This window comes from Lampetra fluviatilis, chromosome 50 (assembly GCF_964198595.1).
Source record: "Lampetra fluviatilis chromosome 50, kcLamFluv1.1, whole genome shotgun sequence".
NCBI classification, from domain to species: domain Eukaryota; kingdom Metazoa; phylum Chordata; class Hyperoartia; order Petromyzontiformes; family Petromyzontidae; genus Lampetra; species Lampetra fluviatilis.
Genome location: NC_136324.1, coordinates 2,081,463 through 2,094,611, shown reverse-complemented (window position 1 = coordinate 2,094,611; position 13,149 = coordinate 2,081,463). Strand labels below are relative to the sequence as shown.

General features: G+C 44.9%; 1 protein-coding gene across 3 annotated transcripts in view; it reads left to right on the top strand.

Moving 5' to 3' along the window:
* The window catches only part of LOC144948610 (dystrophin-like), a 639,922-nt gene that overhangs the window by 159,377 nt on the left and 467,396 nt on the right, over nucleotides 1-13,149 (top strand). For all 3 annotated transcript variants that reach the window (XM_078878206.1, XM_078878207.1, XM_078878208.1), the window contains exons 4-5: nucleotides 6,225-6,317; nucleotides 10,797-10,874. In XM_078878206.1, the coding sequence (XP_078734332.1) occupies nucleotides 6,225-6,317; nucleotides 10,797-10,874 (171 nt within the window). The remainder of the gene's footprint in view (nucleotides 1-6,224; nucleotides 6,318-10,796; nucleotides 10,875-13,149) is intronic.

The window sequence follows — 13,149 nt, the reverse complement described above, 5'->3', positions numbered from 1 at the left end:
TCCTGGCTCCCCGTGGCCACTCGGCGGTTCGTCTAACTTAACAAAGGGGCGTCAATCGATAGGAGATGACCGGAGGTCAGGTTTGGGGGTGGCCCTCCGAGGCATTCAATCCTGGAGCAATTGCTCGTTTCGAGGCGATGGTTATGGAAGATCGGCAAATTAGGGCGGCAGAGGAGCGGGAGTGCAGGTCGCGCGACTTTTTTTTTGTTCGTCTTGCGTGATCAGGCCGGGCCCCCCCCCCCCACGATCGCTGCGGTGGCTTTGAGGCGCGTGCACTGTGTCGGTCGGTCGGCTCGTCGCCACGACCGCGTCGCGAGCGTCGCGAGTCGCCAGGGCCCCCCGATGTCCGTCCACTTTCGTGCCCGTGCAGTGACTCGGAAAGTGTTCGCGAGGCAGCGTTAAATAAGTAATATTTGTTGAAAACCCCATTCAATTATATTTTGTTGAACGCATCCGTACTCACTTTGTTTATGATTCTCAGCACCTTTTTAATGTACGTTTCCAACCTTTTGCCAATCCACTGCTGGATGAGGGCCTCCCCACCACGCCTTGCCCGTTGTGAGGATTACGGGATTATACTTCACGACGCTGGTTAGTGCTGCTTTGTGTAGGCATGGAAAAAGACAGTAGCTTTTCCTGCACCGCCCTCTGCTGCCCATCAACTAGCCCCGTGCCCTATAGCAACCTGTTATGCATCGTGTTCACCCACCTGAGCACGATACAGGCTCAAACTTGCTTAACTTCGGAGATCATACGATGGCGGGTGTGTTCCCAGTAACTTGGTCGCATGCACTGTTCAAAAACATTGCTCATTGTACAGTTTCAGAAATGTATAGCCGTGCGTTTTGGCCAAGAGTAGCAAATTCAATTGAAATGTAAGCTCCAAATGTACAGGCGTCTGGGTCTGCATCGAACCCACGACCTCCTGTATACCTGGCGAGGTAGTTAACATCTCGCCGCTTATGTTCGCTGTGGCTCGAATTTAAACGTAGGTACTCAGGTTCATGGTACTGTGTGTGAGTGACTGTGCTACCACTGCATAATAAGTGGACAGTATATATAGAAGTGTATATATGCACATACGAACCTCATGCACCACAGTTAAGTGCACATAAATAACACATTTAATAGAACTTTTAACTAACGAAGAGAGGGAAGAATTCTTTTTTTTAGATAAATTAAGACCGTCTTCCAGGATTATGAGGCTATTAATATTTGATCGGCGTGATAAAATTGCAATTGTTGTATTGTAAAATCACTTCATATGAAAAAAACACCAATCTGTAACAACCATGAAAGGTATTAGCGTACACGTATATCCTGTATGGAAGTGCATTCAGGGCATCTTATGTGTACACTTCCATTATAGAATGTGTTATTTGTGCTGCATGGGTTTAAATTAATTCAAGTAATTAAATTCAGGGTAAAAGGTGTTGGTAAATCACCCATAATTGGATGTAAAATTTAACGCACAAAATTATTTTAAAATTATTGCAAAATAAAACGTTTTTTGACGTTTAGGACGTGTAAATTATAGCTCACAACATAAAAAAGGGACCATGTGTTGAGGCCAGCTTGCGAAAAAGTGATTATATTTACAAACAAAATTAGTTTGCATTTAAAGATGATTAAAAAACACACGCATGGCTTTTCATGTATTTGTTTACTGGAATGTTTATCTTGTAATTGACTTTTCCTTTGGCTTGGCATTCTCTTCGTATGAGATTCGCATTATCTAAAGCGGCTGTTTCGATTCTGCCGAATCGTGGCTTCAGATGGGTTCACTGATTTTCCTGGTGCATGCCCCTTTTTGCATGCACGTGTCGATTCGTGCCCACTCAGCTCTTCCCGTGGTAGTATCCCCCGGCAAGTGGAGAAGCTTTAAAACGAACGTAATACATCAGTGAGAGCCACCTTTGATGTTGTGGAACTTTAAATGCGAGTTTCGTTGATTGTGCGAGCGTGGAGTGTAAGTGCTACCTGTGCCGTTTCCCCCAACATTTTTCACTCTTTTGAGGCAGCTGCCCTGGGAAATCTCCAAGTCTCCCAGGGACTTTAAAAGTCCTGGCCTTTTTCAGTTGCGTATTAACCGACCGTCAAGACAACGCACTAACATGAGGTGCTCCCTTCCAGTGTATTCTTTTTCCCTCCCCCCATGATATGTGCTGGGTTTTTGTATCTGAGATGTGGCATTTTGGGCAACAACTACTCGACCTGGGCTATAAGTGTTCTAACACTTGTGAGACAAGGCCATGAAGCAGGCTGTTTCTGGTGTAGGCCAATCAGTTATATATTATCAGAGCATGTATGTTTGCATATTTTGCCACGAGTTTGTGTGATTTAATGCAGACTTGATGCCTTGCAAAAGGTATCCAAATGATGTTTGAACATCTTAACACCCGTCCAGAAAACGGTAAAACCCATTCTTATTTTTCAAATTTTTGGATACTGGCAAAAAAAGGTCCCTTGGATAAGGCACACACGTTGTTGACAGATTTCACCGCGAGCCTCAACCAACCAATGATGGGGTGTCCGGAGCCTCGAGAACCCGGAGTCAAATCGTGGCTTCGCTTCCTCGGCAGACCTCACGCAGGGGCCCGTTCAGCAACGACGCCGGACCGTTTAGCGACGCTGATCTGGGCCTTGCGGGACTGCCCCCCCCCCACTAAGCGGTCTATCACCGAGTCGTCTGCGAAACCGCGGCGGCCGAAGCCTTCGGCCACCGCCTCCATCGGGGTGGCCTTCACGCGTCGCGGCAATTCAAAAGCCGTGGGCGGTGAGCGCTGCAGAGGCAGGAAAATACGATGGATGAATCCAATTAGGCACAGCGGCGCGGAGGATCGCCTAAAATGCAGTTAATCAGTGTCTTAGTGCAAGATGTTAATTACCGGGGCTTTGTAAGCTTATAGGTGCTTTGCGGGTATATTGAAGCAAATGTCTGATCCAAACATAATCCATCTCATTATGCAGCACGCCTGGGCGTTATTACATGACAAGGCAGCGACTGACCTGCCATACGTGACGTGCCTCTGCAATGGCTTGCAGCGTTTCGATATGTGTACGTGTACGCGCCGCGGTCCCCGATTTAACCGTTCAACGGACGCCGGTCGATTCTGCATCATGAAAATTAAATAAAACTTCACGAACGGATGGCGCCAACGTTTCATTGCGGCAGTGAGCCGCGGGTAGCATCTTGGTATCTTTTCGGGCGACACCGTTGCCCTAAGGTTTAATTTATGAGGAACGTAAATTTCATTGCAGGACAAATTGAACGGAGGCATCTCTTAAATTCACTCCACTGCTTTTCCCCAAATATTTCGACCACACGTAAACACTTAACGCCGTACTGCTAAACGTTACCGTTCATCCATAGGACATCGTAATCATCATCATCATCATCGTCGTCGTCTTTGTTGCAGTCATTTGGCTTCAACTAATCGTGAATGCACTTCACTTATTTTTCGAGTCAAAGATGCCATTGCCCTTGAGCACAACGCAAGTTCTGGAGCCACCTTATCCACAACTTGGCATAGTGAGTGTTGCGTCTGATGCGCAGTTTTATGTTCAAAGAGTTAACCTGAGCCACCGGTAGAGTATTTTTGGACAAAGCCATGCAGTGATCGCAGTGATGCTGAAATATTCTCGAGTGTTCTATTGGCTGTAACAAGGTGTCTCGCCTACAAAAAGCACGTCTTTACCTATCACTTGTCTGTTACCACTAGCAACCATTGCTATAGTAAGACAGTCGTGTGTTTGAGGATGCGGTGACACCGATCGCTGTGGTGGTTGAAGAGTTACTTGTGATAGCGATATTGAACAGTGCTTGAGTGGTTCTTGAGACAGTGATGAATGACAGTAAGGTGTTGTGATAGGATTGATTGTGTTGAAGAATGCAGAAATGTTTTTTGTGAACTTGATGATAATGATGATGTTTGGTGGTGGTGATGAGTTTGGTGCTGATATGAGCAATTTAGCACAAACTATTGCCATGGCATTAAATTAATTAATGTGACATAATATTCCAGTGGACGTCAACGGAATTAAGTATTAACGTTTAACCTTGCTGGGTCTAATCGTAATAAAAAATGTTATACATGCCACTATGGAACACGATTTTTGTCCCTGGGTAGTAAGTGTTATTTTTGTATTGCTTATGCATAAAAAGTATAGAAAGTAGCTATTATTCCCCACAAACTTTGCTTTTGTGACCAGGACTTTACGTGAAGGAATGACACAAACGCACACGTTTTCTCATTGAAAATAGGTACATTTCAAAATATCACTGTCCTGATCACAAAAGTAAAGTTTGTGGGTAATAATAGCAATTTTCTGTACTTTTGAGGCATAAGCCATTAGGAAATAACACTTAAAACCCAAGGAACAAAAAATAAATACATTTGTTCCACAGTGTTATTAATGGAAGGGATTATTAAATCTGCTTTTGTGTCCTGGTCACAAAAGCAACGTTTTTGGGGAATAATAGCAATTTTCTGTACTTTTGAGGCTTAAGCAATTAGGAAATAACACTTACTACCCAGGGAAAAAACATGGTGTTACACAGTGTTATTAATAATGCTCTTTAATGTACGCAAGCAAGCCTCGCTGAAATTCAAGACTATTTTTGAAGCAAACCCAGCATTTGGGGTGTTTATCCAATCCCATGAATGAGTGTCTTATGAGAGGTACTTAGAGACAACGCATGCATACGAGGGGAATAACACTCAAAACACTGCACAGATGGATGAAATCTTTTGCTGTACTGCACCTCATAGCAGGAGGCTATCATGACACTTGGTGGTCTGCCATTGAAGTGCTTGTCATCCAACGGGTTCGATTGCGTTCAGGGCGGCGATTTTCAACTGCAAACACGGAAAGATGAGCTTTCTACCATTAGAAACATAAACAAAATAGACATCTGGGAACGTGTTGGTGGAATATTACTCATTAAAGTGTATTCTTTATAAAAGTGAGCTCTTTACTTCTAATGCTAATCCCTGGCCTGTGCCGTGTGACTACAAATTATGCAAATTGTCACAGTGGTTGTATATATTTATAAATCCCATGATTGCTTAATCACTCCAGTAAAAAAAAAAATCCGAAGCGGCTCATAAATTTTAAATGCAGCATCCTGGTAATTTGCGTGACCCATTTTTTTTCCTAAGGGGTTGATGAATTGACCAGCTTATTGGAGTTGTCACAGGAAAAGTCCACGCGTGCCTTGCGGAAGTCATTCCTCCACCTCCCATTCATGTATTTTTTTTTCAGACCAAGTTATCCTATTGAACATTATCCCTTCGAAACCCATCATATTAGTAAAGCGAAAAAAAATATTGTAAATGCATATGCATGTTTTGGTTTGGCAAATTTATCGTGTAAAAAAAAATGGAACGTTGATAAATGCAGAGCATATTGATCAAATCTTTTGGAGTATTTTCTCCAGACATTGATTCTCAAAGGAATGGAAAGATGAACACGTGGATTAGAGAACTGTTGAAAAAAGTGAGTGGCCTTGGGCAGGACACGTTTCTTGAAGGAATGACGACCGATGATGGTAAAGAATAATTTTGGACTTGGCAGGCAAGAAATGGTATTGCATCCGAGAAAATATCACTCACCCCAACAGTCTAATGAAGTTTCTACGGGGGATCTTCGTGCTGTTTGTTCATGCGTGCTTGCCTCCCAGGAGATTCTTCATTGTTTCGCCCCTTTGAATAAAGCGATTGCGCACTTTTACAAAAGTCAACGTCGATGAGGCCGCAATGGATAGCGACCCTTCATGTTAACTCTTCCTCACCCCGTGGCATCCCCTCGGTCAAAAAAAAAAACCCCACCGGACGATTGTGCGCGGTGGCCCGGATCCCCGTTCTCCTCTTATTTTATCATCGGAGCACACACCACGTGCTTCTGTAATACACACCACGCCTGACTTGATATTTTGCCACCGCTAGAGTCTGTGCTGCGTCATTTTCACTCTCACTCAGCACAGCGGCACAGGTCCACTCGGCGGCATCCCTTCTCGTGTGCTGTGGGCTCGATATGCTTTGTTTCTGGCCGGGGTGAGCCGGGCGGGGGGGGGGGGATTGTGGGTGGGTACCAGAAAGCGGAGCTCTAACGGGCACTGGCGCGCACTTAGAAAAATTGCCGGTTTTTTTGTGCGGCGCTTTGAGCCTCCCCCTGTGCGTCTGTGTGCGTGTGTTTTTTGTTGTTGTTGTTGTTGTTTGCAGGCTGGCAAGACGCCCATAGAGGACCTGTTCACCTCCCTGCGCGATGGCCGGAGGCTGCTCGAGTTGCTGGAAATCATTTTGGGCCAGAAGTTGGTGAGTGTCCGTGGTGAAATAATGCTTTCTTTCCTCAGCAGCTCTTGCCGTTTTGTAGCGCCGTCGTGGTTAAATTGCCAATTGTGTGGATTCTATTATCTGGCGCACCGCTGCTCCGGGGTACCTCTCGTCATTGAGGCTTGCAAGAGAACTCTACTCATCATCCAGGCTGAAAGGCAGACGATTGCAGCTCGATACGAAACACCGACGCCCGTTGTGTGGCCATTCGGTACACTGTGAACGTACGAGAGAACGTCTCCTCGAGAATAACAAAGCGCTCTTTAGTCTCAAAGCACAAATCCAATGGACTATTTCGACGCACCGATTCCCGTGTGATAATCACCCCCCCGTTTGGAACTTTGCGATCCGCATGCAATGCGAGCAGCCGACCAAACCCTCGATGATTTATGGCGATCGTTAAAACGGACGAAAGTATTCTGAGAACCCCGGCGACCTAAGGTGAAATCCCGGCCGTCCGGTGAAAAATCGCCGGGTACTCCAATGATATCTAAACCAGTCCTGGGGCTGCCTTCACCAGTTAGCACTCACCAGCGTTGAGGAAGTATTGTCAACAACAACAACAACTACCATTCGCCACTAAGTGGCAGAGATGTTACCACGGCGCTTGGCGCCAGGCTATGCGCACTTTAAGGCCACGTGAAGTATCGAACGCTCGCCGGCAGGAGGTCACGGAAGAGACCCAGGTGCCAGGGATTTGACTGACTGAGATGACCAGAAGATGCACTAAACAACTCCCGTGACTGACATGGTGAGGTCATCATCATGCAGGATCAATAAGAGGCCATACAGTATTATTGTATAGAAAATATATCAATATCATTGCAATGCTGCCACAGTGATTCACACACTGGACTTGCAATCCAGAGGTCGCCCATTCAACCTCCCGGCGCGGCAGTTTAAGCAACGGTGCAGGTTTCTTAAATCTTCACCTAACCCCCCTCCCCCCGCGTCTGTAAACCCAGCAGTATAAATGGTCACATCACAGTAAAGTTGGCCAGCAGGTCACGTGTCGTGGGGTAAAGTGTGGGTAACGTCTTCATCCAGTGTGGAAGAGTAGGCCAAATACCCTCTAGAAGGGCTCTCTAGAGCGCCCTCTGGTGGAGGCCATTCCGCCAGTTGTGGCGTGAGCAGCAATTGCAGGGCTGCACCTTCACTTTTATATTTTATCTACCGTTGTAGTATTAATACAACTAAAAACTTTAATGTAAAAAGGCAGAAAACTTGCAAAAACATTTTTGCAGGCCTAGATTTCAACAACACGGGTGTTAAATATGAATTAGGAAAAATAATTACCATTGTAAACTCAACGTATTCGTCATTCGAGTGGATTTTGCTTGCAGAATCCCATTTCCTCATTATCGTAGAGTACTAAAACAAGTGTTTTTGCCTTTAAATTGTGAAAAATGAATTAGTGCCTGACTAAATTACATGTTTCTTGATTACTGTTGGATTTGTTCTGCATGGATGATTCCAATGACCATCACTGGCAGGCTGACATCCGCTATGGCTTGCATTGTAACTAATTTGCAATTAAAATCTAATTGACAGATTAAAATGCAAAAACCTTCGGCAACTTTGACCTGTTAGAACAAGCCAACATCATAACCAAAACCTTCGCTCCGATATCAAACTCTTCCATCGTTATTACATGCCGATGAATGACATCGTGAAGATAAGAAATCATTTACCAAATCATCATCTTCATCGTCATCGGTCATGATCAATCCACCGCTGCATTAAGGCGTCCCGACTTAAGGGCCGTTGTCATCTCTCACGGTTCTGCGACAGAACAAATTTCTCCAAGCGCCTGCCCACGAGAGTCGATTTCATCGCTCCCGTCTCTGCGCCGGGCCGCCTCTCGGCCGCGTTTGATTCAACGAACAGCGGCGGCTCCGTCGTTCATCTCCACTGTGCACCGTCAACCCTTTCAGCAACGTGTCGAGCCCAAGCCCCTTTTACTTTTCGTTGACCTTTTTCTTTGACCTTTGTCGTTGACCTGCTTGCGTTCTCTAATCCGCGCGTTCCTCTTTCTGCCTCCTTAAGTGTAATTCCGAGCGCGAATGCTTAATTTTCTGTTGTAGATTTTGCTTTAGTGATCCACACGTCTCCGAACCGCATGTCGCAGTGGGTAGTGCGCACCGATTGACAACTTTATTTTTCATGCACACCACGTTGTCAAGTTAAGCTTTCCAACAGCAATCCATCCAACCTGTTCTCTCGTCAGCCTCTTAAGTTCGTCATTTGGATTCCGGTACGGTTCCCGGAGCTGTCCTAGGTACGAATATTTTACTGTGTTTTTCAGTTTACATCCATCTGACCGATGTCTCCGATTGTTTTACAAAATATATATCAATGTAAAACGACTGCGAAATAATCCTGGAATGCACATATTGCGTTCATAGATGCGGTAATCACATGGTATTGCACGAAGGGACTCGCACGGCAACTGGCATATTTTTGGTTTGTGGGATAGGTGGAGGCGATTTCGTTATTGTATGCATTGTGCTGGCCTCGTTGTTGACGGGACATCTCTTGGTTCTATCAATCATTCAATTAGCCTCTTCTCTTTGCACCTGACTCTTAAAAAGCAAGCATGGGCTGTCCCTATTGACGATAATTAGAGTTCAGGCTGCGTGGTGGAGTCTCGGTTAAGATTCTGCATCCCATGTTCGTGTGATTTCCTCGTTGAATAGCTCTCCTTAGAATTTTTGCAGAAGAAAAGCAATCAATTTTACATTACAATTGGTGATCTTATCATGAGCCCTATTGCTGCAGCGTCCCAGAAGTGAACAACGGCAGATATTGTAGTAACATTCTAAGATACTCGCAAGGGCAAGCTTAAACACAGTCTCAAACCACATAAATATGAAGACAAACATCCCCTGTGTAGCCTTTAGCAGACTGCTGGGGCAAGTGCTCTTCGTGAAACGTATATTAGCTGGGAGTTAATTCAGGTCGCCGGGTTCGCAGAGCATCACGCCTGCCACGAGGCTGCTGCTACACGTGACGACGACGGCAGCAGCAGCTGCCACAAAGCGGCGGTGACGTCAGCACAGCGCTTGTGCCAGGCTAAGTGCACTCTTGAGGCCGAAGGTTCTCGCTGATAGGAGGTGACAGGACACGTTACCTCACCTGTACACGTGGACCTGCGCGATCATCTTACTGTGGTGGTCGCGCCAACCGTTACGCCGATGCAGCACCCCACATCCACCACGACAGTTTAGTACGCCTCTAAATGTACGAACAGGTGTCGGTGTACTTCAACTCTGTTTGGTTATGCGTGACTGCAGGTGCGCGGTGTGGGTATACTGGCGTGCACGCATTTGCCGCCTTTAATGTGAGCACGTACACCCGCTCGCCTGTCCGTACGAGGCGTTTGCGGCGCGCTCCAGAACGAGATTTGCGAGCCGTGACGGCGTTATGTGCCTCTCAGCCTCTCTGCGTGTAACGCAATCGCACCACAAAAGGCGCCGAGGCACCGTCGTTACCCTGCGGGCGCAGTTTTAACATCCTTCCGATTTTAATTTTCGACAACTGCAAGGTGGTGACGGATGACTGAGTGCAACTATTTATTTATGTCGGGGCGTGATCACACGAGGCTCCGCTCATGGCACATCTATAAAGCCATTTCATGTGGGGGTTCCTTTGGTGTCCTGTTCATTCGGCGAGTGGAAGATCTGGTTTTGGAAGATTTTTTTCTTCTTAAAAAATGCAGATTTTTTTTTTAAATGACATTTTCTAATAAAAAATTGAGATTTTTTTTTTTAAACATCATTTTTTTAATTACATTTTATTTTAACTGCTTCTAATCATAATCAACAAGTGGCATGTGCTGAGATGAATGGTTTTATCACTCGAGTCTACTGTTTTGATTACGAGTGTAAAGTCTCAGCACGCTAGGATGCAAAGTCTGAAACTCTTTTCAACTTGGCCATGCCACTCTGCAAACCTTCTGGGCATTATCAATGGTGTCTTGCTGTGCTTTTAAAAACAAAATTCTGCGTTATACTCTTGACCATAGGCAGTCTCTGCAAAACTTGAGAGCACTTTATTTTTTAAAGCATATTAATGAGCTTATAATGTTGCCTCCCTGGGAAGTTACATTTACTTTATAGAATAAATTTTTTTGCTCAAGGTGCGCAGCATTGGCAACAAGGTAACTCACCGGGAGCTGACCATCATTGTGTTCGTGGGTTACTGTGCCGCCCTTGGGAATTTATTATGCATGCAATGAAATTCAAATTGATATGTGTAAGTCAGCAATGCAATGGCAATTATCCAAAGTCTGCAATAAAAAATTGTTACCGACCCCACGAGTTCTGTATGATGGAAATTAATTAACGGGTTCAGCCAAGTGTCATGAATCCTTTCTTATGAAAAGCGATCGTAACTTGCTCTTTGTTCTGGGGGTCCCCCCCCCCCCTTCCTAATCTATGTTTTGTTTTTCTTCTTTTGCAGTCCAAGGAACGTGGGACATCGCGGGTACATGCCCTGAATAATGTCAACCGCGCTCTGCAGGTGCTGCAGAAAAACAACGTAAGTCCAGTATCATCATCATCATCGCCATCGTTGTCGTCGCCATTACTCAGGTGTCATCCACCTCAATGTGTTAGAATTGTGATGTCTTCTGTGGCGTTTCCCTAGCAGTTGTTGACGATTGTCTTCCATCCATGGCTTATATGTGAGTCCGAAGATGGCCGATGGATTGTGATGTATGCAACGTGTCATTAGATAAATCATCAGTCGGTTCCATTGCACAGCAGCAAAGCTCTGTTCTAGAGAGCGGCCTGTGGAAGTGGACATCGCAGAACTATTTCGGAGACCTCTGTTCGACGCAGTCGTGGGGCACCACTTTCCCAGCTGCTCTGCCACTGGGAGTCGTGTTCATTGCATGGCAGTCAAGCCCAATATCTTTTTAAATTCTCAGTGCTGGAATTTAGGCACAATAAATGCAGAACAAAATTTGTAATGTTGGGTTTTTTGTGCAGTCATTGGTTTACCGGGCTGAGTCCATTAATGTCTTCTCACATCTGGAAACAAGGTGCGGATTATTATAAATTGCCCTAATCGATCCATACAACAGGAAAATATTCCCGATTGTTCTGAGTGTGAGGAGCTGCCATTGATGAAACGTTCCTTTTATATGGAGCTGCTTTTAACAACCGATCTCACAGCATGCATCCCATTCGTAGTCATCCAGAAAAAAAGAACATCAATATGCTCTATGACAAGTCTAATTGTGCAAGAAATCAATCAATGCATCAAGTTTCTACGGAACTGGAATCGAGTCGAATTAAACGCGGAACCAAATTTGCAATAATTGTATTTTTCAGTCATTGGTTTTCAGAATGAGACCATTAACTCTGTTACACTCGTAAACCTGGTTTTAATCATGGCCAGTTAGCCTCATTGGATTCTGAGCAGTGGCAACTCAGCACGTTGACCCCCAAACAACTAAGTCACCCTTACACACATCTGTGTTCTTGTAAGATGCTGTTGGAATTTGAATATCCTGCTTGTTCATTTAGGTATCGTCCATTATTAAATATGTTCTAATTGGACCGCAGTTTTAGGTCGATTGATAATGCTACACGTGCGCACACACATCCATACACACCCTGGGTGGTGTGAAGATTTTATCATGAGCCCCATCCCCTCGAAACCTCGATGTGTCTGTCTGGGTCTTGGCAACAGACATTACTCTGAGATGTGGGTCCCAGGTGTTCACCAACATAGCCGGTTGTGATTGCTTCGAATGTTTCTGTTATGTGCTATTGAAGATCACTCGAGCCATTTGGTAACGGAAGAAAAAAACAATCCCAAGTACAGTGTATAAGGAATATGTTTCTAGAATTTCAATTGTGCAGTGAAAACTGCTGTCTATAAATCTTTAATAATGGATGATGCATTAATGGACACCCAGCATTTTTTTTTTTACAGAAAAACTAAAAATTTAAGTGGTTTTCCCATACAATCGCGTGCAGGGTAGTAGTAGTCATCTCCCTTTGAGTGCACACAGAGGTGGAAATTCCACGGTTCTATGGTGGGTCCCAGTTGAACTTTAATATGACGACACAATATATATGAACGTGTAATTTTTAGTGCAGTTAAATTAGACGTACTCATTACCAGTATAGCGGACTTTTGACAGTAGTATAAAAATCCTGTTTGGAGCCAGTGTGATGATAGGCGTTCTTTTAGAGCATAGTTATTTCAGTTGTTTGCTTTTTGTTCTCAAACAAATATTAACATTTAGCATCGGTCTACATGCCCTATGGTAAAAAAAAACAGAACTAAACTACCTTAATCCAGCTTCAGTGATCTGGCACTATGTCATAATCTGGTGAAGAGGGAGAAATACAAACCCAGCAGTTCTCAATTAAATGCTTAATCCCTCTCACCTGCTGGTGGGCTTTGTCACACTTGGTGAGAAAAGGTTAGTTGCGCCCTCCTGTTGTGCATCCCGTAGGCATAGCTCGTTAGTGTGGCATGGCCCAACTGGCTCTTTACAACCAGCGCCACCTCTTTGGCATACAGCATGCGTTCCCAGTGGGTTTGCTCTCCTCCTGAGTCTTGTTCAGATCTGATTTTAAGTGCCCTGTCCTTGCACTGCTGCTATGTTTTTTGGAGGGTCGCTAAGCACGTGAATGCTTTCACGTTTTACCTCGGGTGACCACCTGTCATGGGATTGTCCTCTCGTCAAAGTGGCTGCCGTGCTGGGAAGTTTGCTAGTTTTCCCCGGAACGTTAAAAGTCCTGGTATCGTTGTCAGTTGCGTAGTAAAATGCCGCTCAAGACTACGAATTTACACT